The sequence below is a fragment of the Varroa jacobsoni genome, unplaced genomic scaffold (genome assembly GCF_002532875.2).
Source record: "Varroa jacobsoni isolate VJ856 unplaced genomic scaffold, vjacob_1.0 scaffold_680, whole genome shotgun sequence".
In the NCBI taxonomy this organism is placed as follows: Eukaryota; Metazoa; Arthropoda; class Arachnida; order Mesostigmata; family Varroidae; genus Varroa; species Varroa jacobsoni.
Window position 1 is genome coordinate 46,262 of NW_019213582.1, and position 26,685 is coordinate 72,946.

At 39.9% G+C, this 26,685-nt stretch overlaps 2 protein-coding genes across 4 annotated transcripts in view; one reads left to right on the top strand and one right to left on the bottom strand.

The window, feature by feature from the left end:
- Positions 1-26,685, top strand: part of LOC111262608 (SEC14-like protein 2) — a 61,894-nt gene that overhangs the window by 26,516 nt on the left and 8,693 nt on the right. The window contains exons 1-4 of one of the 2 annotated variants that reach the window (XM_022836989.2): positions 12,627-12,721; positions 13,318-13,494; positions 22,839-23,027; positions 26,473-26,558. In XM_022836989.2, coding sequence (XP_022692724.1) covers positions 13,420-13,494; positions 22,839-23,027; positions 26,473-26,558 — 350 coding nt within the window. In that variant the 5' untranslated portion in view covers positions 12,627-12,721; positions 13,318-13,419. Of the gene's footprint in view, positions 1-12,626; positions 12,722-13,317; positions 13,495-22,838; positions 23,028-26,472; positions 26,559-26,685 lie in introns of those variants that run through there. The other variant, XM_022836987.2, reaches the window with a different exon arrangement.
- Atac2 (Ada2a-containing complex component 2) overlaps positions 165-26,685 on the bottom strand; it is a 42,019-nt gene continuing 15,498 nt past the window's right edge. The window contains exons 3-5 of one of the 2 annotated variants that reach the window (XR_015311976.1): positions 22,475-22,562; positions 7,182-7,454; positions 6,892-7,042 (exon numbers count right to left, since the gene is read on the bottom strand). The gene's annotated coding sequence lies outside the window, so the exon portion shown is untranslated. Of the gene's footprint in view, positions 554-6,891; positions 7,043-7,181; positions 7,455-22,474; positions 22,563-26,685 lie in introns of those variants that run through there. The other variant, XR_015311977.1, reaches the window with a different exon arrangement.

The window sequence follows — 26,685 nt, forward strand, 5'->3', positions numbered from 1 at the left end:
ACTTCACTCGATTTGCCGTTTCGATGATGATGTTTTGAAAAATCGAGAGTTCTTTCCAGACTAGTTGTTCTTTACCTATGAAATTAAATGCGTAAAAAGATGTAAGTTCTTCTAATGATGATATATAAGCGAAGATTAAATTTTATTAATGTCTCTTAGGGTTATAGGCATCGAGGTGGCGGTTGACGTGACCGGCGTACAAGTTGCACGCTTTGACCACAAATAGTTTGAAACGATTCTCGCGCATTGGACAAGCGCAGGAAAATCAAAGGCAAAAATATCGGTCGTGTTATTGTCTTCATTTGTTTTTGTCACCTTCCTACAGCTCCTCCGGTAGTTCAATGACAGGCCATCGGTTGACAATGTTTTAGAGATCACAAAAGAGAGAACTAAATATACAAAGAATCAAGCTCTTATTAGAACGAGTTAGTAGAAGCTTCTCTTGAAGGATAACCAGTGCTATTGTAATAACCCATCAGTGAACCTGCGCATGTATTCGCGTTGAGAAGCTCACTCGTTTCCGTGGATTGGTAACGCTCTTTTATCAATTTGCCTGCAAATTGTACATTTAGCAAGTTATAGCAGATCGTAAACCAAAGCTGATGCTCATCTTGAAAAAACTCAGCCCTTGTCAACATTCTCCAATTGCCTTTGCCTAGGATACTGTCAGCGCCAATGAAGCGAAAAGGTCTTCACCGAAAGTTGTTTACGGTGACAGCTGATGCCCTCTCTATACAATCGTTACCTAAATAAGAAGAAGCTATTCTGTTTCAAATTCGTATCACGCGATAACTACGGGTGAACGAATATGTAAATGATGGCCTCATCCGACGGGCCTTCGGGGGCATTATGACTGAATACAAATGAAATTATACACTTCATAATTATCCAAGATCGACAACATTCACGTCGAAAAGAAGCTAGAACTAGTCTCCGCTTTCGCGCGCGTCTCAGCATTTTGATAATAATAATAATCAAAGCAGTGCAATGGGAAAAGCATGGTATAATTGCGGGTCTTGTAGATAATCTACCGTTCATTGTGCAGAATAACAGGAAGATCCGACCTTACCTAGCGTTCACATGACTCAAGGATAATTACCGACGTGCCTATTAGCGGACTTTCGAGATAAAGGCTTAGATAACACAAATATGAACCTTTTTTCTAATTGGGGGGTTAAAAAGGAGACTTTTTTTTTTTAATACTAGAGTTATATATGATTTATTCCTCAATTATGGATAGGCGGTAGTATTTACTCTTCCAGACGTCCCGTCTTCCATTGAATACATGATTACTGAACATGAATAGAACGAATTCAGGAACTCGAAATCTTAATTGCCAAAAGCTTGGCGCATGTATTGAATAACTTATTTGCCGAAATGTTTTGACGCATCCGAGTATTTGTTTGAATTCAACTAAAGAAGTACTCTGCTCTGTCGTCGTTTAGGCCTATTTGTCCAAGGACTTTCCTATTGCTAGCATTATTGTTCTATTAATTAAACTATGTCGTCATATTCCACGTCATACGTTCTGATACTTCAATGGAAAGTTGTTTGTCGTAGACAACTTCTTCTTCATTCTTGAGATCATGCCCTTACTCCTTGTTAAGTCGATGCTCCATACTCGCGGAACGTACATTAGGACAAACCTTTCGTTGATACAGTTGTATAAACGGGTTAACATTTTTAAAAACGTTCTCATAACCCAGTTAACTCTTCATGCGACAACGGGTACATTACGGTTACTTTACTGCGCTCTGAGGGGTGACGGTAAGTATACCTACATCTTTCTGAACAGAGCTAAGACGGTAGTTTTGGTAAGTAGTAGTCGAAGTCAAGATACTCATGCCTAAAATGCAATACGCCGAATCCTGTTATAGACAGATTTTAGATGAAAATTAAGAAACTATTCTCAAATACATTTTAACTATTCCTAGGAGTAACTGTTTGCGGCCCGATAGAGGTTAGGAACCGCACGGTTCGTAAGTGAGCGTTTAAAGATCAGGAAAAAAGTTCACAGGAAAGCCTTCACCAATTTTCAATTCCTTTTTAAGGTGTCCTCTTAAGTGGGTGTCGACATTAATTGGCGAGGTGTCAATGTCGTCAACCATACGCAAGTCGTTTGAAACATCGGTGAAAGATGCTTGCGCATTGACCACTTCCTTCAAGCGGTGAATACGTGGCAGCATAACGCCACGAAGAATGCGCGCCTTTTCGGCGCTATCAGTCGATGCCTTTCCGTCTGATCTTCTGATAGAATTAAAACTTCCCTCAGTTTTTCAACCCTGTTGAAGATGCGTATGACCTGTACACTAATTTCGGCTCTGAATGTTGTATCTCGGCTCTTTTCAGCGGTAATTTGCCTAGTCAGCATCTTCTGCAGCTTATCTTAGAGAGTGGCTCCTACTTCAACATTACGATCTGTTTTAAGCTGCCGAGTATTACGTTCAATGTGAACGTCAATCTTTCTCTTAATATTATAAGCTTTGCTTGAAATGAAGAGCTCTCATACAATGCAGACGTAATAAAGCAAGCCTTCATACTTCATACAAACTCACAGCAATCGAAAAAGGAGTCTGTGGCCGGTGGACTATAAGTCATATCATCGCAACGTTCTTTCATCAAGTACAGAAATGGCAATGATAGATGTAAAGGTTTGAAGTCCCATGAGATTATGGCTATAACATTGCACGATTAATGGCGGTCGGGGCTCGACATATTGTCACCCTTCTCAGCTATCATCCACAACAACAAAGTCAAAACATTACGAGTTCTTCTCAGCTCGGTAAAAAAAAGTACCATAGTTCCGTTTCGCTGCAAATGTTGAGAAGGATTTTTCCCTCGAAGCAGTCAATGTCGCTCGGATCATTGCTTCTGTTCAGTTCAACCACTTCAGTAGATCTCACCTTAGCTCAGATTTCAAACGAGAACAATTATATAATCAACTTGTGTAAAAGCCTCTGAGCTAACAGCGAACGTTGTCACCCCTGATTTCAAACCTTATGCCGAACCCCTTAAACACAAGTGAAAACAGAACAGACTCACGCGCCTTCCATGCAGTACCAAGTTGACCGTTATTGTCTTTGAACATCCATTGATGTTCAAAGGTTGAATAAACGTGTTTTCAGTACTGTTCCACCTACTCGACCACTATAGTCCCCACGGATGGCCTCAAATTTACCATTACGCTATAAATCGGCAGGCGATATCCTATATTTTAATGAAATTTCGGTTGAACAGGCCGCTTTAATTTTTTCAGCAGTCATGGATGGAGTGAGCCAATTGGCGGCATCAAACTTTATTAATGGGTGGGCATTTCAGTGCCCACCCATTAATAAAGTTAACAAAGTTTAATTATCACCATCAAACGCTCATCGTTTTTGCATATTAGTCCGTTGTCCATGATGAAGTCTTATCTATATAGCTACAAATATTGACAAATATGAACTAAATCTAAGGTCTATCATCTAGCTTAGTACGATGCCTCATTATATCTGTTGTGTGTACCCAGCGTTCAATAGAAGCACTTGGTTTGATCTGGTTACGCCCACCACCTTAGGTTTATTACAGTTCTGATTGATTGATTGATTGATTGAGTACGGCATGCCGTAATTACGATGAAGTTGGAATTAGCGTAGACAGTAACAGCAGCACGGGTTTGATAACTTTCCCATTTAAAGGGTACATCAGACATGTTGATATTGATTAGCTGGCCAGCTTTTGTTTCGTTCCTTTTCGCCAATTTGTCTTTTGCTGTTTATCGTTTATGCATTCATGACGCTCATAATATAATATTAACGTTCTGATTGAAATTTCGAATATTTTCTCTAATTATATGAATTTCTTATTTTTTTACTTTGGTATCTTTCTGAATGTATCCAAAAACGTTATTTTACAGGACATCCGCTGGGGAACAAGGTCAATTATCTGAATAAGAAGGATGCCACTGACAGTTTCCGTCTGCACACTTATGTATTGTTGCGAATAAAAGGGCATGGAACTTAAGTTTGAATAAACAATTTCGCATGGAAAAAGGGGTAAAACGAAGCTACCATACATATAAAAGCCACGTTAGACAAATGTTCTATTACTTCAATATTAATATAGTCGTAATAAGCGTTGCAGCCAGCGCACTTCTATTTACAAGAGAGATTTTACGATTCATAGGAACCCCAAGAGGGCCACTGCATCTATATGAAATGCGGATTTCAGCAGCCGAGAGGCACATGTTCGCTCATCCATTGACTCACCTAGAGAGACACTGTCTCACACAATCATACTTTTTTTAGGCCAACGCCTGAATTCCTCGTATCAGTTCGCAGTAGCAGCAAAACTATGAGGCGAAAGAATGGGGGGGGGAGGGGTAGGCTACATACATTTATTGAGCTTTTGGTTGGCGAAAAATGCCCCTGGCAACACAATTTTACCTGGTCGACCAGCCACGGTCGTAAGGCGATGTTTTGGTGTTATTTTTTCTTTAGCTGTTCTGTCATTAGCAAGTAACGATCGTCGTCCCTATGATGCATATCTTTGTGTGCTTATCGTTGTGCACAGTTTGTGCCATCTATGTTACGTTGGCCAACAAATTGCCAGTATCTAAATGAGTTTGGAAAACTATATACATGAGCTCATTTCAACACAATTGCCTACAGTAATAAGGCATGCTTACGCAATGCTTTTAGGAACAACAAGCACAACACTCATTTTGCAGATCTAATTTCATTCAAATTACTTATAAACCTATATATATAGGTCAAACGTTTGAACTTTTGCTCATGACAACAGGAAGTTTGAGCACAAGAACCCAAGGTAGCTGGTTTGAGGTAACACTGCATACTCGTTCGTAACTCTCTCCTCGTTTTCCTTACTCTGATTCCATGATGAAACAAAGCATTTCGGCGACTGTCCGTTTACATCAATAGTTTCAAGTTAGTTTTTAGATCTGCCATCTGGAAGTCGTATTTTACGGTTACTGATAAGCTCCCAGCAAATCCTGCAAATATATAGCCTGCGCGGCCTGATGTTTGCTAAACGGGTGATTATGGTCGCTGGCCATTCTGTTGGCTTTGGCAAGTGGATAGATATCTAGACCTAAAATCGAATGTTGATCAGTTAATACGTTAAGCAACATTCAGATGCAATGTCCACGAAGTATTACTTGACTTCATCTGAAAGACGTCTTAGAAAGTCAGTCTGATGTGTGTCGATGCGGACTGTCCGTCACAATTGCCTACACGGGCTTTTGCTGTGCGTTTCAATGTTTGAAACGATAGAATTCAGTACGCATTCGTGCACGGAGACAGGCCATAAATGTTCTCGGCACAAAAGGACTCTGGTGTAGGACGACGACACGTGAAGTAACGTAACGCTTGACTGCTATTCAATCAAAAATACGAGGTTCATACTAAAGTACGTTTCAGTTAGCGTACTTGATCGGAATAACCGGTTAACAACTATCGAAGGTCGCATGGGCTAGACATTCGTAAAAACTAGGGATGACGGTTCGCTAAATCCAACTAATCATTTACAAAATTTAATGTCGCAAAATTAGTAGTCTCAAAGGGTCGGGCATTCAGTCTAAAGAATTACTTTTTAGACTGTGTCTTTCTGTAGTACTCTCAGACATAACTATATGATTACTCGTAGCGTCTCGATGTTACAGCCCCATAAACATTCTTGCATCTGCTATACTTAAATATGATTTAAAATCTGTTACTTTCCAATTAAAGCTGGCGTTGTGTTGTCGAAGATGACGTTCATACTATAACTTTCAGCTAACGAATATGCTTAGCCCAGTCCTGTAAGTTGTGTAATTTCTGCTGTCTAAAAGCATAACTTGGTCAAAAAAAGAGACAGTATTTGGTCTTCGAGATATTAGTCCTCTGTGAATAATATAGCAAAAAAAAAAAGGTCTAAATGTCGACAGGTTTCACGCTGGTCCTAAGAAGCTATCATTCAATCTTCGTCCTCTTCTAAATTGTCAAAAGGATCATTCGAGGGCAGTTATTCGATGTATTACGGTAACTTGGAAAAAGTTGTGTTGAAACGGCTTAGTAGAGATCCATCGGTGTGTCGTATAATCACCATTACAATAAATAGTACAGGACGAATAATCAAGGAATAGTCCTCAACAAAGGTTGTTACGGTTTGCTTGCTGTTCATGGAGGAATATCGGATTTTGTAATGTCGTAGCTAATGCTGAATATATAATGCGTATTAGGCATATATTGCCTATACATACAGCGGTCTGCGACGTAATACGTAACCAAGACCTTTGACATATAGGTTCAGAAAATGAGAGCCCATATCGATTAATCGGTATGCCGAAAATGCTCATGAGAAAAAAAGGCATAGCACAGTTATCTCAAAAATCACTGAGACGTCAGTACAGGCCATAGAATCGAGTGTCGCAAAAATACAAACTCTGTCTAACATAATGAAAATAAGCTTTATCCTTATTGAACAGCTGTTGTCGCCGCGACGTCATTTGCTCAGAGGGATCAGCTAATATGGGTCAATGCAACCGGGTCAGCTAGTTGCCTATCGCTAATTCATTATATCCCTACCCCTCCAAGGTTGTCGAAGCCGAGCGATAATAAAGTGCTACTCGATAATCAAACTGCTTGATGTGCCAGGGTACTTTACAGGACAGCAAAGTATTGAAGCCTTTGCAAATTATAGAAGCGCTTCTACAAAATATTTTTATCTTTTAGACGCAGAGATTTTGAAAATTGTTAGACTTAAGTCTCGAAATCGTACGGTTAGCATAAATATCAGAAAAAGAGATTTTTCCCCTTAATGAAAATGCTCCGTCGCTTGGAAATAAGGAGTTGTACAGGGACGACTATTTAATGTAAAGCAATTTCGAAATGACTCCGATAAAAAATCACAATATTTACATAAGTATCTTTTTACTATAAACTTTATACATTTAAAATTTTATTTAAATTTGACATCGATAAGGTAAACGTCCTTGAATTTCTTTGTGGCAATTATTCGCTTCATCCGGTTTCATCCTCCTTTTCGGACATACCTGACCCTCTCTCTGAAATGGCAGCACCGATAAGGTTTGTTTACTGTTTAAGTAAGGTATCTATGTAAGTAACCTATCAAAAGCCGAGCAGGATTATATTTCATAATCATTCATTCATTCACGTTGCCCCGGTTGGAGATCAGGTGCTCACCAAAATGACTCCTTGAGAACGCGATTATACGATTAGTTACGTATCTTCCAAACCCCTTTAACGACTTCAGCTAACAATCGGAATTTATAGCTGCATGGCGCTAAAAGGGGTCTCTGACGCCGCCAGTCGCATGCCAAGTCGGACGCTATTCTTCCTGCAGTATAAGCCTTTTTTTCATGGATATTTCGGAAACTCTAGGAACACAAGCGGTACTTGTGTTTTTCCACACACCCCCTCACGTAAAGATGTGCCTTATCGCCAAACACCATTTTCCTGGGGAGCTCAAGAACAAAAGAATGACACGAAGCTAGGAGATATGAATAACTGCCAATCGAGGGAGCCTATGTGAGTGATGTCACATTTAAGTAGAATCTTCAGTGTAAACAGTCTGTACTAAGAAAATATTTATGCGATTAGAGTCAGCTAGCTGTCTTGGTTGGCGCAATTTTGAAGTTTCTGTCGACCACTATGAGCATCACTGTATCAATAAAGCTAGGCAACTTGTGGAAATACACGATGGCTATTGTGACACATAAAAGACTTGCAACCTTTACTTTTTCGTTTATTTGTCGCCGCTAATTTTTTATTAGCCGTAAGTAATATGGGAGGACGCTACTTATTGTATTGCAATTTGCTTAGTGAACCTCGGAATCATCTAGCTTTCCTTCAAGCGGTTATTCTATTTGTACGCCGAGGATCACGATCATCTATACGAAAGCTTCTCGTACTGCTTCCATGTTGTCTCTCAAATAGATGGTCCTACTGTTTACCATCTACTATAGCGTATCTATAAGATTGCATTGGAAATGCGAGCTATGTTTTACTAGAATGAGTATAGAATACGCTGACAAGCGCGTTGCTACTGCTTTCATAACACTGACTCCAATATCCGCTCTGGTAGTTCATTTTCTAATAGCAGACGTCCTGCGATATTAATGCTCATTTGCAAATGAAGAATAGACGACTTGACTACTTCTGTTCATACCCATAACATTAACAATTAGTTAAGAACCCCATAGTTGTTGCCATTGACGTTGGCCGGAAGCTTGTTCCCCTGTGACCTTCCAGTTCGAGCTGACGATGATTTACAGAGATAAGGGTCTGACTCCGGTCAGTCCGTGAGGTCGTTTTTCTTTCTCCCTTCTCTAAGCCTGTGTAGCACCTACAGTGCAGGTGTCTTAGGCTGAAGTGGCTGTCTCCGACAATTAGCTTAGTCTGTTCACACTTCTGATAAAGAAGTTTAACCCTGTGTATATAGAGGTCGTGCAGACGGTGGCGATTATGGGGGTTATGGGATCGCTGCAAAGAACTATGGCACCTCTAGAAATGTGGGCTATCCGCCAGCAGGATTATGCAAACACACATGCTAATGTGATCTCTAATCCAAAGGGCTTAAAGACTTGGCATGACTCCTAAGTTAAGCTGATGTCAGACTCGAATTAGGCCACTATTCAACAGACTTAAAACATCGTTTGGTATCCGTGTTTTAAGACAATCTCGCGCAGTCCAGCGAGCTAAAAAACAGAACACCTATACGGATATAGGCTGAAGAAGTTGCGAAAACTTCATTAGATACTGTCTTAAGTTTTATCACAATGTATATATATATATATCGACAACCCAATATACCAATGACCTTGGCTGATCAGTAGAACAATGAATTGAAGGATGAAAAATAGCAGTCCTAATATATAGAGTTCCCGTAATCGAGAATACATCTTTAAGAAAGAAACTGAACTCTTACGTTGAAGAGGGAGGCAGGGGGAGGTTGATCTACATCACTACTAGATACGCCTGCACCTTCCAGCTGTAGGGTCCTCACCGCCTTTTAAGGTTATTTTCATTGTTATTTAATATTTAAAAAATACCATGTCACAGATTTTCTGCTTTTTACCCGACAGATCCATCTGTTAAATTTGAATTGGATCCATGGACAATTTTGAACAAAACGATGAGAAAACCCTTACAAAGAGAACTGCTTTCCGACGATGTACAACAGTTTGTCCCCAGTAAACAAAAACCTAGCAATCAACATAAATAGATAATATCTAGTTAGCTATACAAACACTCTTTACCGTTGTTTATTAGTACCCACTCGAAGAAAAAGGCGGATAAAAAAGTTGTTCGTCTGCGGGGATTTTTGTTGGGTGCAATAAAATTGGTTATATTTATTTTACGAGCTTTTACTCTAATAATTTACTTTAAGCTAAAAAAAGATTTAAAAGGCAAAAAGAAGAGCAGACAATTTAATTATATTTCAGTGGTCATTTTTTTAATCACTCATTGTAGCCCACTTTACCAGTGGTCCTTATATTAAGTCTGTATATTAAATATCTAACACCCCGTAGAACTGGCATCGTTTAGAAGGTACTTCATTCTAACTAAAGTGCGCATATCTCTAAGAACTCGAAAATGGCAAGCCACAGGCCTCTTGGTTACCTCATCCGGCAACTAGATTAAACTAACACAATTGGTTTAAAGTACAGATTAAATAATGGCAAGAGGTTTTTCAGATGAGTCATAAGACCGTAGCTTATAGTTATATAAGTCTAGAGCGAAGCTGGAAATATTTTTGTTTAGAAAGTGGTCAAAAAGGTGTTTTGAACAACGGCTGAACGTACCTAGAGCACCTTACAACAACTTAAAGTATCAATCAAAGCAGTCTTTATATAACTGCAATGCAAACAAAATCGTCATACAATTGCAACGATAACGTCAAACGACACGCACTCAGAGGGCCCAGAAAACGCGTGACATCTTTAATTCCAAGAATCTTCAATTTCTATTCAAAACTATGGGACCAGCTACTTGCTTGCTAGCAGATAAAGTTGAAAAGTGCTGCTTAGAACAAAAAAACATAGTCTACTTACTACTATAACACATTATTATTATTATCTCTGTCTAAATCCAGCAGAGTAAATATAATCGGCATGGGACACAACCGTAACATACTATCAACAATTTAATTTGTTGACCTGCTATTTACACAGTTTCCGGGCGTATGATCCGCATAAAACGTTTTTATAACATAGTACTGTTTTGAAAGCGCGCTTTGAAAAGCTAAAAAAAAATTATTTTCAAGTTTCAAATCGAAAAATAAGAAAGGGAATCGTCGATTATCAGTAGCTAGGTCAAAATGATTGCTTAACAAACACAGTGAGTGTTGCTGTACAGTAGATGTTCTGCGTACACTGAGGAGTTATCAATGGACCAAAATGCGTTTGTCAATGAATAAAGAACATGCGCAGTACTCTACTTGCGTGCTCGACAGAGAATGATTAGGACACACAGAGAGCTTCGTGATCAGGCCGTTTATTTCATATTTTTCGTCCTGTTGTGTTATTTGGACACCCTGTAGGGAAACCATTTTCAGCGTTGTTGAGGAGGAAAAGAAATACTATTAGATATTTAAGGAAATCTATGACGTCAATGTCTTGCTAAAACTATTTGTGTGTGGGAGAATGACGACTTACTTAATGGAATGGCAGTACGGGAGTAGCACGCCTGACTCATGTCAGTATCAATGTTTACTATTAGGAACGACGGCAATAGAGGCTATAATAAATTGGCTCAACAATTATGCTGACACAAATCAGGGACAATGCGGCTATGGTCACAGCTGAACAATTATAGGGTTAGGTAGAACGGTGGAGATCTGTGCTTCAAGACCTGCACAGCTGTCGTATTGCTTCTGAACAACTGAACTTGTCCACACGGAAACGCTTGCTCTTCTTGCGCTTTTCCAACTGAACGGAGACCGTGCATATGGCAGTTGCCACCGTCTGAGTATTGCCCCACGTTTCAAAACGGAGCTGTCCAGCATAGAAGAATAGACGAAGAGGCCTCGTTAACGACTGAATTGTCGCAATACTGATTTCAGCCAGCAGCAGTTACAGCCGGTTGAATGACATTGAAGCAGTCGTTGAGTGAAGTATTTGTTATGTAAGCATCTCATTTAATGCACAGCAATCGGGAAGGACCCCGCGAGCCAGCTAACCCGCCCGCCACCTGTGCAGCAGCCTGATGCGATGACGTTGAGTACCTTACTTTAAGCTATTTACCCTTCTTTAATAAGCAAGTAAGACTTTTTCTTGCCTATCTAAGGTAAAAACCTTTTCTGAACAAATAATTCTCTTAATAGAAAAGCTTTACACTTGCGTATCCACGCAGTGTTGGTGCACGTTGGAGATTTGTATAGTTTTTGTGCAGGAAACTGTTTGCCCTCAGATGTGGAGCAATTGATTAGACTCATCACTAGCGCTTTCCCCTTACTTCGCATGGCTTCGCCTATATACATGTTTGTGCATCGGCCTTATAAAACGCTAACAACATTTACGTGCAATTAGATCAGAAAAGCAATATAGCAGATATCTGACCGCTGAAGATCACTGATTATGAATTGAAATCCAATGATCTCTCGTAGAACGAAGCAAAACCGTCACTGATTCGTCTTGTCATATTCTGTATTCAATTGTACTCACCCCGTTCGGACGTGTTATGACGTACGTATCAAAAAGATCCAATAAGTTAGCGCTAGAGGTGGTTCGATGACAATTTTTTTCTAGCAACATCTATCTATTTCGAAGACAGATTTCCTTATATGCATGCGGCTGTATATAGCGCGGACGACAAGTCGTGCCGCTACTGGGCGCTCTTCTGTCATGTATCTCCCTGGACAGCAGCTCGAGGAAAAGACATTTTGTCTCTATACTGTTAAAAATATCTTTCATCGTTGCTGACCTCGGTCTGCCTCACTTCTCGATGCTTCTATAAATGAGTACTGCATTGAGAAACGAAATAGCATCATTCTTGAAAAGAAAAAAGGACCCGTCAATGAATCCGCTAACTTGTCAGTAGAAAAGCGCAGAAATATTGAGGCATAGCGCGTAGCTGAGAGTTTCGTTCCCGTAGATTTGTTGCTTTTTCGGGGTCAAAACGGCCATACTTGAAACAAAATACGACTAGTTTAACACGATGAGGCTTAAAGAACGAGCCGCTGTAAAGGTTGTCCCTACTGCATGCGCTGACGCGGAAGGGCCAAAAACCAGCGGGTAGATGGAGCTCACACGTTTATCCACTTCATCAAATTCATTCACGCGTCAACACAAAATAAATAAAAAGTTGTCGCGGTTTTGGGTCCATGGACTTCTATTCAGGCATTTTTCCTCTTTGGTGTGACGAAAACACCGGAAAGTCCATGGTTGATTGTTCAAAATAATATGGAGGTGACGACTCGCAAGGGTTATTTCTATTTGGCTCCGTTCTGCTCGTTAACGTCAATTTTGGCGTCAAAAAAACGGCAGAATTCAACCATCCTTTCCAAGGCACTCAAAAGACCTCACCTTTTCTTTTGCAAGCGAGCGAAGCTTTACGTACGGCTGCCGAAGCATCGTGACAAATAACTGCTACCGGCAACTGACTGACGATGTCCATATCTTTAATCTATCAAACAAGAGTTTTACTAATACTAGTATATCGTTCACTGCGCGCGTTAACAAATCCGTTTAAACTTTTCAGTTACCTGTCTGAATGTAGCAAATGTATGTATAAGTTTAGCTAGATATAGTATACGATATGTAGACAGCTGGGTTTCTCGATGATATTCGCGGCCAACTTGCATGTGCCGAGAACGAGTATCTGAAATGATTTTTTGGGAAAGCCTGTCTAACTGAACCACTGTTCTTCCTAGGTGAAATAGATATCCTTTGACCCAGCCTCTGTTCAGAACGAACGAATAAACTTGAACTAACCTATTGCTTAATACGTCGAGTATATAGCGACGTCTTGATTATGTAAACATACGCGGAAAACATAGCTTACTTGAAACAAGCTAGAATATTTACAAGTTTTTTTTTTTATTGTTTTCACGTGGTTTTGCATTGAAATGTATCGCTAGTGTAGTGATTCTCTATTGTGTTACTTGGCAAGCTCGACTTAGCAGGGAGTTGTAGACATTTTCATTTTTTTGAGGATATCGCTTTCTTCCGGACGAGTTCCTTCTTCTGTGCCGGATATGAAAGCTGTGCCCGAGTCAGCGGCAGCTGCACTATGTTCGTCAATCCAGAAGTATAATTTATGATCAACTCAGAGCGTCGGTCATTTAATTAAATACGATTCCCTTTTATCTGAATTACAGTTCCGTGATCGCTGCGCGGATGTGTGGCAGGACAGTTTTGATGACTACTTTGCCTTACGGTGGCTTCGAGCAAGGAACTTCTTAGTTGACAAGGCGGAGTATATGCTTCGACGGCACCTTATTTACCGCGACAAGATAGACATGGACAATATCACCAAGTGGTACAAGCCACCCGAGGTCGGTATTAGCATTTGGGTAAACGGATCTACGTGACGTTGATATTCAAATTTCTGAGGTGGTTAAGAACAATCGTTAGTACGCTATTTCAATTCTGTAAACATACCGCGAACACCTGAAATACTCGTATTAAGAAAATATTCTATTATTATACAAGGAAAATTCAAGTGTTATCTAGCTGCCTCGTTATGTAATCGCCCAGGATACTGGCGTTGACAAGGAAAAAAAGGACGAACCCATCTTTTGCTCGATTCGAACCGAGTTACGTATGCACCTGCAACGCACATACTAACCAAGACTCTGCACTCCTTTAGAAAAATCAGGAATCGATATCGTATAGAACGATTTAAGGATATTTCAAAATGCCATGCGGTGGATTTATAGAGAACAGTTCTTAAGGAAAATAATGTCCGATGAAAAATGATCGATTGGTTACGACTAGTATGCCTTCCTGTTGTCTATAACGAGGTTATAGTTAAGACCGACAGTCACGTGCGCGTGAGCTGGTCAGCGCATGTAGGCTAGTACGTTAATGTCGCGTACATGCTCGCCGTATTATGTTATCCCAATAGACGACTCAGAAGGCTCGTCTCTGAGGGCCTGACTAAGGTACAGCAGAACGGTCCAGCACGCGCAGCTGTATTTAACGCGTTGGTATTTTGCGCTGCGTGCCTATAGATAATATTAGTTCGATACGCACCGATGTCGCTTTCTGTTTACGCATAAGGAGGACTATCGGGAAAAGTTCTACCAAACCTTCAAAAAATCTTCACCTTAGCTTCAAACCTTTACGTATTTCTTCGATGACAGTTAGAAAATATATAAACCGTTTCATCCATTTTCTACAAAGACAAAAAAATGTACAATATGACTTCGAAAACCGTAGTAAATGCGCTTTAGGTTAGCCGAGAGACTATATTCTCGTATGTCCTTTGGCAAGCTTTACCGTCCGCCAAACAGATGCGAAAAACAGGTTCCGTAAGAACTCTGTATGTTTACGAAAAAAAATCTGCTTACTGATCGGCGCATTGATCTAGTCCTAAACACAGACTGTTTTGATGAATACAAAACAATGTAAAGGAGTCATTAGTGTGTTAATACCTTCAGATTTTATATATTCTTTCCTTGTGAATGTCTTTTTACCTCTAGAATGTAAGTCAGCCCATAGGTGTCGTTTCATTCGTTAACCTAGCGTCAATTCACAGTCGATCCTACTGTTGATCAATGACAAGTTTGTCTATTCTGCCTGATCAGAGAAACAGATAAAATGTAATCCTTGGTCGTTTTTCCTAATACTCTTATAGCAGTACCCTGTTCTGAATTGATTAATGGGTCTTATGAAGACTAAACGAAAGCTGCAATCTTGACAAATTATTCAATACCAGATTTCAGGCAATTGAATTTATAACCACAACATCAATTCTTGTTCTAGCTTACTTTAGCCAAAATGCGTTACAAATACAAGCTAGATTAGCGGAAAAATGGACACCTGCTATAAGCGCCTGTGAGCCTCAATTAAAAAATTTGTAGCCATTATTCTTTGATATCGGGCAAAAATACGAAGATTTTCCGGGCGTTTGAAGTTTAAAGGCGCTATCAAATGCAAAAGTATATGTATATTAACGTTTTCATTACTTCAAAGAGTCGTATTCTGTGCCGTATAGGTAAAAGAAAATGTTATTTATACGACGAGACAAATAGGCGGTTACTGGCTGATCTGGCATAGGCGTGGCCTCCTTTGCACAGACGATCTCTTTGCAGCTTGAAAAGTTTCTGGCTAATTTCCATTTTATATCTGTTAGTTAGCTGGAGACTAAAGTGTAATAAAAACTAGGGCAGTTGGATAAATAATAGTTGGATGGTCAAATTGGATCCTCAAATTGTCGAGTGGTCCTTTTCAAATTGTCATAAGACTTTTTTTCAGTCCTTTACATATACGCATATGCATCTCTATAGGGTCACGCTAAGGTTTCTGTGTAATTTGACTGTTGGAAAGTCCTTATATCGTATCAGTCAATAAAGTAGGAGATATCGGAATTATTGTTATATTTTTTTATTTTATTTGAATTCAGTGAAAGGGGCAAAACATTGATAATGTAGACAACCTATTCACATACCTACGATCTTTATAAAACTATAATATAATGTCATAGCGTTAGTATATATCAAAATGGCTATCAGTGTGGTCATTCAAATGGTTCTACCGATTAATATATGCTTAGGAAGTTTGTACACTAACATAAGCTTTGAAAAGCAATCCTTCACAAAAGGAAACTAGAGTTCGTACTTATCCTATTAAACAGAATCTATCCGCGACAAATGTTATATATCCATCTATGTAATATCTAAGTCACATGTATCCACTGCCGCTGTGCAAGGGCAGCCGCCTTAGAACGGACAGCGACCAGAAAGAGGTATCACTTATCTGTTAACGTGGCCACTGTAAAAAAGAGGACAGTACGTAGTGAATTACCTAGTACGCTTCTAGACAGAGGAGTGGAGATCTACTAAAGGAGCAGTGGTTACTATCGACAACTTCACAGTCGACCTGCCGTCAAGCAGTCGATAGATTTATGTCTACAGGTACCAATTTGCGCCTGAAGCAGATTTCGAACACTGATGGTAAACATGCCTAGAAACATACGGAGAACGTGCATGCGTCCAGGCAGACATGTAGTCATTAGTGTGTGTTGGGTGTCCGAGGTTGCTAGCGGAGAGGTTTTGCCAGGTTTAGGCAAGTGAGGTATAATGGTAAAGTGAGGAGTAGATGATACACCTAATCCGGATAGCTTTGGCGGGCTTCAAATGGTAATTTGGCCAACTGCTAGAAGTATCACATAAGGAACTAGAAAAGAAATTTGTAACAGTGGAAAGATACCATCTGTTCCATTATGGATTGCGTATGCATGCTGCACGATAGAGGCTAGGTAATAAAAAACAGAAAAAAAAAGAGGTGCTAATAGTGGGTGACGTGGTGTGTTGGATCTTGTTGCTAAACGTACGTACACACGTATGCACGTGTACGTGCACGTTGTATTTTTCTTGTCGGTGTGTACATCTAGCGCAGATACGAAATAAGCATGCCAGCAAATAGGACAGCTCAAAACACATTTTCTTTTAAATCTAATAGCAGTAGCTAGAGATCATTCGGCGACAAATCCTGAGAATCCTAACAATAAGGTAGTGCCTATCCATGTCGCTCTTTCGCCCAATCAGTATTAAACGAGAAGACGGATTAATGACTTGCTGCCATTGAATAAATGTAGCTTTTTTGGTTGCGAAGGTTACCAGTTATGTGCATATCAGCTATTGAGGATCGGTTACTTTAAGTGTAGTTAAATGTTCCAGTTCGTTACATTCACTAAGCTGTGAAATGTGCCTGGGTCGCCTTATTAAAAATACTATATTTCTAATGACAGGAATACCAAACGGGCGGACGCGTTGTCACCTGCTTTACGTGTATCATCCTGCAGCCTAAATGTCGAATATGTATCCGTTACGTAATGATATAGAAACGTGCGTATATATTAAAAGACGGCTATGTAAGGCGAACATTAGTCGAATTGGAATTATTTCAGTTGCTGTATTGGTCCTATAAATGGGCCTAAAGCTCTTTCGGCTCACTTACGTTGAGAGGACTGCGGAAGCAATATCCACCACTGGTCACTGTGCTCTTTAAAGAAAATTATTGATTTAGTTCACATTAATAAGTATTTATTCAATTGTCCTAGTTCAGGTTTGCTCTTCGACTTAATCCCTGCCGAAGGTAACACACTTACGGCACCGTTTCCTTAGTCCTTAAAGCGCTTTACAGATTCAATCGTTGGGATAGTCCTCAGCTGGGTCAGCGATTTTGTTTTGATTTCTCCTATCGCTCCAAAGAGTTTCTCTTTAAGTTTTCCCTCAGTTTTGAGAATAGGAAAAGTCGTATCAAGCTAAATCGAGTACAAGGGTTGAGGTAACATACATACGGAGTTTTTCTTTGGCAAAAACTGCTGAACATATGGTTAAGTGTGGACCGGTTAATTGTCGTGAGGGGAGACAGATGCCTTAGCGGTTCGCCGAAAAACTTTTGTTCTCTTAGAAGCGTGAATATTCTAGCACAAATAAGTTGAGTGTCAGTTGTTGCAAGTTGTAATTGTATTGTCATAGTTCACAAAGTTGACTCTGGGAAATTTTTCAAGATGTTGCTATAATATTTTTCTCCTTCACATTTGTGCACCTCAGGGGTGGTTAACCTAATGAAACTTGCCAGGGTATCGATTAATTAGTTTTCATTACCAATATTTTTACTGCACTTTTCGCATAATGGCATTAGGGCATCCAGCGGCGGGTATGACTTTAGATATCTATTTTTTAATGATTTACTAACAGCCGGCCTATATGATAAATAGTATTCGTCTGATAAGGACCGAAGTAGTGTATGACATATGTCCTTATTATATGCTGCTGTTTCCTTAAGCTGTATTTTTAATAGGGATCTTTAGCTAACAATGTTAAGTAATCGACTCAATAATTAACACTACATTAAAGCACTACTTGACAATTTATGAAGTAGAGTCCATATAATTATACGTTATACTGGGTGTGTATACCTCAGTTACAATAAACCTTATACAAATGTTCACGTACCGTTCTCATACCAATCAGTTATATAATTGCCCACTGCAAACCTCTAAATCGGTTGCTTAGCGGCCAAAAATGGATACGAAAGAGTATATATATCATTATGATGCCGCAGCGCTAGAGTTGCATATTTACAGAAAATCATGTGAAGCACCAATCATGAAATTCGAAATGTTTATTTATACTAAAAGAAGTTACGCTCAATGGACTAGCATCTTCACCCTTGAACTTTTAACTCACTCTGTACGGTTATAAATAATACTGATCTCAGTAAATGGTAAGCAACTGGTATCCAAAACACGAGTGCAAACGAAGGGCGACACTTCCTGCACGGCTAGCTGGCAGTACCATGCTTTGAAATACTCGACCATACACATTTCTAAAAGTTTCGCCTACATGTCCTCTAGGCAATACTTATTACCCAGCTAGCAAAACAGATAGGATTTACGCGAGAAAATCTAAAGTATTCTCATCTCGGGGTGAATTGGGCCTGGTTCTGCTCCAGGCACCCGAAGTTACTCCCAACACGATCATACACGTTGCGTCACTCAAAAATACATTTGCACATGCATATTTTCACATGTGTGAATATTACCCAGAGTATTGCAATAAAAATGTTTGTTACGCATGTGCCAAGATATACTAACAGTACCAATTTTTTTGAAAAGTGAATAATGGGAAATTGTTTACTAAGATAATATAATTATAACAATGTTATACTACAAGTTGTTATGTATTTCAACGTGGCACACATAATGGAAGAGACGGAATAAACTGAAGCAATAAAATTAGTTGTACGGAGCAAGTCGTTTTTACATTGAACGAAATTATCATAATGCATTTGACTAGAGAAAACTCAACTAGTTTCTGGTTAAAATCTGAAGATAGACCCATTTGGGATCACCGTTAGGTAGCAAGTGCTCATAATCTTAGATTGGCACATTCTGTGGTAAACTATGAAGGGAAGCTTTGTGGCGTTTATACGAAAAGCTAAACATGCCTGTATTGGAAAATTTACAAATAGCTATTTCTTGTCTATATCCGTACACAGCGAGCTTTAGGTATATAAATTGATGTCCCTGAACGTGCAGGCTTTTTGGGGCATTACTAGGCAAAAAAATGATAAACCATGATACCTGCGACAACGCTTCAAGGTCTTCTTTTTTTCTTTGCCTGATCAGTTTCGCCTCGTGAGGAGAGGGGTCAAGAGTGACTCTGTGATCCTCGGATGTTGGAACGCGTATGATACTGCCCGCGCTCTTCGCGAGCTTAGGTTGTCAGCGAACTGCATCTAAGGTTCGCAAACACCCATGGAGTCAAATTTAAGGGTTAGGTTCTTCTGGGATGTCCGAACATTACTACATGTAGTTGATAACCTCAATCGCAGTGACTGACGTAAGCCCTGTACGCTCGCATTTGACGCGAGTAGAATGGCATGCTTCGGCTGTACGCGCTGATGTAGTCATCAACAACGTCAACGAAATGGGGTCACTATGGGCCGCTCCTGCTCTCGCAAAAAAAATAACAATTGCTGATGTGATCACACAACTAGAAATCGCGTCTATCTCACCATTGCCATTACGTATGTATTACGCCTAGTTTACGCTATGTAATAGTGCTTGTCTCCGTTTGCGCTGTTTGATATCGCTGTACCTGTTTACCTCTATGTCGAATAACTTTATGTATATATATAGTTTTTTTGCGTTGGATCTGGTTTCGAATTTGGTGCTGCGAAGAAGACCGCCCTGGTTGCCTTGCTATGTGGGTCATCTGTATACGGTCATGGGTTTGAGAGGCTGTATCTGCTGACGGTATAACGCCAGGATGTATTCATTGAGTGGCGTAGCGTTTGGGATCACAATAATTTCCATCAGCCTGAGCTATTGGGTGTGCAGGAAATGGCGGTTGGATCCATTTCTTGTTCATGGACGGGCTCGTTCATACTTGCGTGTACGGCCACGGCAGCTCTTTAGGGCCGCATGGCTGTAATCATGAGACTGCGGTGATGGGCTGAGGGACAGGGCACAAAATCGGCCAGGCGCCTCGCAAAGGAACAGCTACGGATGTCGGTCGCCAAGACGCACCACATAGTCGGTAAAACTAGCGGCAGCACGAGATATACAAGCTACATTCGATCCGATTGACTATCAGTAGCACCATCATCTCGTTAGTTTCATCCGCTTGAAATGGCCGTAACGTGTCGATAAGGGAGCTGGATATGCTCTCTATTTCTCGCTGTGTTACGTTGCATTCAAGGATAAATAGTTGCGAAATTTCGGTTCTGTCAAGAATCTAGCGAAAACACAACCCCTTTCGCACACGTTCATCTCGCTCGGTCCTCTAGTCTTGGCTACTCTAGGAATACGGTCACTCTTTTCTTCTGCTATTAAGGTTAGAACGTCTTTCGTTAGAGAAATGCTCTGAGCTTTACCGGTTTGAAACCAGTAAGAACAAGTCAAAACCGATTTCTTTCTCTTTTTTCTTCGCTTTCAACTGGACAACGAAGGACTTGATGACCTTGACAGGGCAAGAGAAACCCGAACGCCGATGATTGTCGTACGTTGTGATGCCTAAAGCAGTATAACCACATAGCAATAACAGACGGTCGTTTAGCTGGCCGGTTCCTTCCCTTCAAGAACTACATATGCTACAGAGCAAACGTAAATCCTTCATCCTCCCTGGACTCAGTTCGTGAAGAACCCGCTGTTTGCCCTTTTTCTTCATCCTCATTGTCTTTATTGCAATTCCATAACACATGCTTCAAAAAACCCGTACGGAGCTGGTGAGCAGCAACGTTGTTTTGCTCCAAAGCTTCCGTGATAACGGCAGCTCATTTTTCCGTCTGGGGCTTTCAGGCGTGGTTACTCTTCCTGTGATCTTCAACTTCCTAATTTCCGTTCTAAAATTACACAAGCAACTTGAGAAATCCCAAAGCTGCAATCACGCTACGTTTTTACACACGGTAATTCCTCACAACCCTAAAATTTGCTTAGAAAAGTCTAAACAAACTCAGACTAGCTTCTTACTGATGAGTCGTTTGCCAAATGTCTACTTCAAAGTGTGTACAGTGTCTCTAAATGTTCAACAGGTAAGTATCATCGAGGAAACAACGGACAAACATACAAATGATATATTTAATTATAAAACTAACGAAATGTAACAATAAGAGACCCGATAAATAAATTTTAATAATTGTCATGCACAGTCTAAAATCTGCTGTTTTCTAAATCAAGCGCCACTAGACAAACAAACCAAATTTCTTCCACCCGTGCAATGTGAAGAGCAAGTCAATCATCGTTCCCACTAGCACCCGAATCGTATTTACAAACTTCGCAGATGTAGGGAAGAGCAAAGCAAAATGTCGCGATTTAGTTATGATTTTACCCGCAAATAATAGCATCAAGCGCCAATCTGCATGGGAATATAGTTCAGCTTAATTAATTGTCCTGCGAGAGATCAATAGGACTAGCACAGGGTTTCGTTGATCTTTACAAGTGGAAATTTTAATTCATACTCAATCCTCTGACACAAGTGCTCGACAACTGTGGAATCCATCAATAAGATGAACTTCAATATAAAAAAAACAGATAACATCTGTCTTTAGTAATGCACATACATATAGGCCATTTACGTCTCTGTGAAGTCCACAGAACAGGTACGGAGGTTCCTATTTCTTTCAGCCACAATATATGGTCTATATATGATTCATGAAAACAGGGCGAAAATACAGTTTTCGAAATAGTGTTTTCCCATCAAGCACGTCAGCCAATTTTCGAAATGGAAAAATTCCCTTCGTTTATATAAATATCTAAGGGTGCAAGAGAAGACATTCTCTTTACCAGGTGCCGTACTCGCCAAAAAAAAAATATGTTTTTAGTTATCACAGCAGATCACCTTCAAACGAATTCTAGTTTTTTTTTTTGGCAACGACTGATTTGGTACGTAGCGATCGCCAATACAGGCCAAGGCGCAGGACCGATGCGCCACGGTCAAGCAGTGCCTCCTATTTTGCCATTAGAAATTTAATGAAAATGAATAACGGAAGCTTTCGAACAAGCGAAGTTTGTCATTTGCAAATTGAGACCAACTCTAAATATAGGCACATATCTATATAATGAAACTAAACTACAGTAACATATTTGTTACGAACAGCAGAAGCCAAAGGATAGGACTACTACTGTTGCTCTGAGTATAGTTATTACAACCTTACTTATTTGGAAATTCAGTTCGACTTCATTTTTGACCACTTATAGCAGCAAGATTCTGCAGCAATCCATGCTTCTGACCGTCTGCTATCACTATGAATGACGTCAATTTCTGTATAAATAAAAAAGTTTTCGTGATGTTGACTTACCCCTTTGAATCTTCGTATACCCAAACGTACTCAGCATTACCACGTGTACGAAAACCCCTCGCTATCTTAGATGATGCTGGAGCAGGCACTGTAAATCGTAGATTTTAGAAGATCTTCAAAAATAGAACCTAAAATTGTCTGTCTTAATATTAATAGGGCTGCACAACGTACCTATACAATGTTGGACCTTAGTTGTTTTGCATGGGTTGATATATTAATGTATTGCTTTTGTCAACAGAGAGCTGGATCCTATAAGCCTGCTAAATTCAACGTATATCATTCACTATATTCATTATGGATTCACTGCGTGTGTCATCTGCCTCGTTTGGCTCATAGCTACGAACTTTCTTCGCTTGATTTGCAGGTGCTGGAAAAGTATACCCCCGGGGGCATCACTGGTCATGACCATGAGGGCTGTCCCGTGTGGGTATTCTGCGCTGGCGACTTCGACATGCGTGGAATGTTAGAATGCTTGACCCCGAGGGAACTTACGAACCATATAATTTACCTATTGGAGCTTTGTAATGAGGATATGCATCAGCAGAGTGTCAAGGTACGGCTTTCCAACAAAGTGGTTCGCTCTCAACGGACTGAAAGCAATGTAGAGCTTGAAACTAACCGTTCCACCTAGGTGACGCACCGTTATATAGTTATAGCAAAACATAATAGTCATACAGTTTTCCAAACGCACTTGTCGATGTTTAATATTTGCCATTGTTTTAGCTAAAAGTTACCACACTTTACAATGTTATTAAAGAATTTCATATCTTTTAGATAGCTTTGTGTGATTGATTTTCTTCATTTATAAAGAATCTATATTCTATTAAATACGAGTATTCATTTGACGCACACTTACAACAAGTACTCTAAAGTATCAACATAGTCTTTTAGAAAAAAAAAAAAAAAACAGTATCAGGCTGTCGTTTTCCTCATTAGCCTCTGTTCGAGTTGTCTCTCTGTCGTCCGTGTACAGTTTCCTTGTTTATCGTTTACAACGCCCGTATCTAGCCCTAAACGTGGATCTTAGACATGACTAGTTTGAACGGCCAACTTACTGCTTCATCGATAGTACGCGTTTTACTCTTATGCAGGCATACGAATGTGTGAATGGATACGTTGACAGCGCGAGCATACAGTTTCTATATGTATGACTGCTACAAGAAGTAATTAAGCGAGAAAAAAATTTTGTCGGATTTTTTTTGAATGAGACACCTGTTCTTTTAGACGATCCTCTCAAAGCGTCTTTTTCTCTTCTTTCGTTCTTGCCATGGGGCTTCGTCCGGAGAAAAGATTAAACTAAGCATTGATTAGTTTCGAACTTGTTATGAGGCGCCTCGCGCTTCTATTTATCTTCTGTACGGTTGCTTCAGCATTCAACTTGAGGGTGAATGCGGATAAATTTGCCCATCGTCCCAATGCCACCGCCATCGATTCACGAAGGATTTTGATCACTAAATAAGGTCTCCATTAGGTCCATGTATGTAGGTCAATGAAGCATATGTGACAAGTAATACGCCAAGGCTTGCCAATGTTCCAAACAGGACTCGTGAAATTCAGCAGTTAAGAGTTCTATTGTGTTAAGTTACAACCTGTCTCAGGCATAGCTATTAATGCCTGAGACTGAGATTGAAGACTACATCAAAATGTTGTAACCTTTATCTTCATTTTTCAAATAAAACGCGTTACAAACTTACTATCTTTTCCGAATATAACATAGATACGTCAAGAAATACATACTCTATGCACGAACTAGCCATCTTGGTATATTGTAAAGAATATTTTATGCTATTACAGACGAATCCAGCGAACTTTAAACTATCTCTTGGGCTAGTTAGGCTAAAATGATGATTTAATGTGTATTAGAGTTGTTCACGAATTTGACTAGCTCCTGGACAGCCATACAATTGGCACTCGCGTTCCCATATATAATTTCCCTCTCTATATCTTCTCGATGTAAATCGGAAATGCAATATGCTTGCCTAACGGTTGCCTTTTTTCGGGCATAAAAAAGCTTTATAATCAAATGACCAGACCGCAAGCTTTCGGTTACCGCTCAATGAGTCTAGGAACCCGAAAGAACGGGCTGCATTCATTGTTTCATTTAAGGCAGGTGTCTTTTTGTCCACTGCAAATACAAGCATCACCGCATGCCCGAACCCAGCTGACAAAGCCCAACTTGGTTTCTTTCTAGAAAAACACCAATCTCTCGCCTGGCGAAGGCGTTACAGACTGAATGGCCTTCGTCTATGACGGCCGTATGCTCGAGGTGCGTTTCCTGGCAAACAAATTTCCGCAAATTGCACGTAAAGAACAGGACGCGCATTTTCAACTGCCCTGGAGTAAATTCACTTTTTATGCATTAGTTTTTATATTATAACTCTCTAACGCGTTGCGTGTGAAATGCCAGTCGCTGCTGACAATGCCCTTACACTCGAAACCTTGCTTTCGTAAAAAGCTTCTTGATCGCGGTTGTGTATTTTTGTCCTTCAGGTTCCGAAATCTGGTCACCACCATTCACGTGCTGCATTTTCGCTTAGAGCCTTCTCGCCTAATATTTACCAATTTTCCATAGATTTGGGCAACGCTACGGCCTTCAAGGAACAAAAACGTGACCACCGAGAGATGATTCTTCAACTGAAAAATATCTCTTCTTATGAGCTCATTTCTTGTACAGTAAACTCAACCAATTTTCACTTGCAAATTAGAGGAGCAAACTAGAAGACAGCTAGTAATTCAAAAGTTATTCGATTTCAAAGTCTTCCCAGTTCGCTTCGAACAGCTTTATAATATTGCGCAGCACATCTACAATATGAGATATTATTTCATGCCAAAATGATGCTTAAATAGCTTACCACTGGCTCAAAAAGGCATCAAGGCTGCTCCAACTTTTATTGGCTGAAGGTTTCCTCGCGTCCTATCTGCGCGCCAATTTTAACACTAGTCTTTTGTAGACTCTTTAATGTAACTTCTATTCGGCCACGTTGGGTCTCTTAAAAAAAATGACGATGTGCACGCTGTCCTCTGTAAAGGACTAAATCAAGTACTCACATACAATGTCCGTGCTAGAGAAAACTTCTGAGACCATATGTAAGTCAATGCCTGGTGTCGGACGATATTAAAGGTTTCGCGACGCATGGGAGAATCTCAAACACAATCTTCAGTCCGGCCAATGTGTCGCAGGGAGTACGGAAGTGGAAGGAGCAAAACAACTTACATCAGTGGATTGTCGAATCATCCCCAAAAAGCCTGCAGAAAAGTTAGACGTCTCATTCAAGTCATGTCGGACCATTTTAAAATATCATATAGAAATGAAAAGACACAACCAGCGTTGCGCTGAAAGATTTGAACTCCGAGAAAATGCAGACGTCTTAACAACTATTTCACAAAAACTTTAACGCACCAAACGAGGCGTCGGATTTATTTCAACGGACTATTAAAGGTAACGTCACATAGGTGTACGAATATGCTGCCATATGGAAGAGGCGATTCCGAGCACCTGTTTTCAAATAATAATAATCATAGACACTGCAAAAAAAGCAAAAAAAACGCCCGACATTTGAGCGATGATGCACCTGTTTACCTATCATAATGTGCATTATTATTGCAGAAACACTCGCGATCTATGATATTTTTCTGGCACTCCTGCGACAAAGAAAACACCTGTTTCCAACAATCCAAAAAAGACAACGGAAAATTCAAGTTTACTGAGTTCGAAAACGATCGTATAGGAACCTGGGAATATGTCTGTGAAATAAATATCTTCATGTATTTTTTACAAGGGCTGAAATTTATATAAGGCATTATACAAAACCACTTACTAGCAGCTGTTTATGTTGGAGACCTTTGTCGAGCTAAGGATATTTTACGTGCACATTTATTTAGCAAAAACAAATCTCAACATTAACAAGCGCGTCTGAATTTCAGTATGAGCAGTGTCTGTCGCTCGAACGTTAATTGTGAACTTACCATAATGTTTTTCCATCTACTATCACTTTCAGTTAAATCGTAAGGTCGAACGTCGCGTCTTTGTGGTGGACTTTTCAACATTCAGCATGAAACAGATTGTTTCAAAGGTGGTCCGCAGGTAGGGCAAATACTACAAGAGCCGCAAAACCAAGTACATATGTACAGGTTGGCCCAAAAAAAATGCATACTTAGTTTGAATGATTATAACTTTAATTTATATTTGCATATAATTCATATTCAAGCTG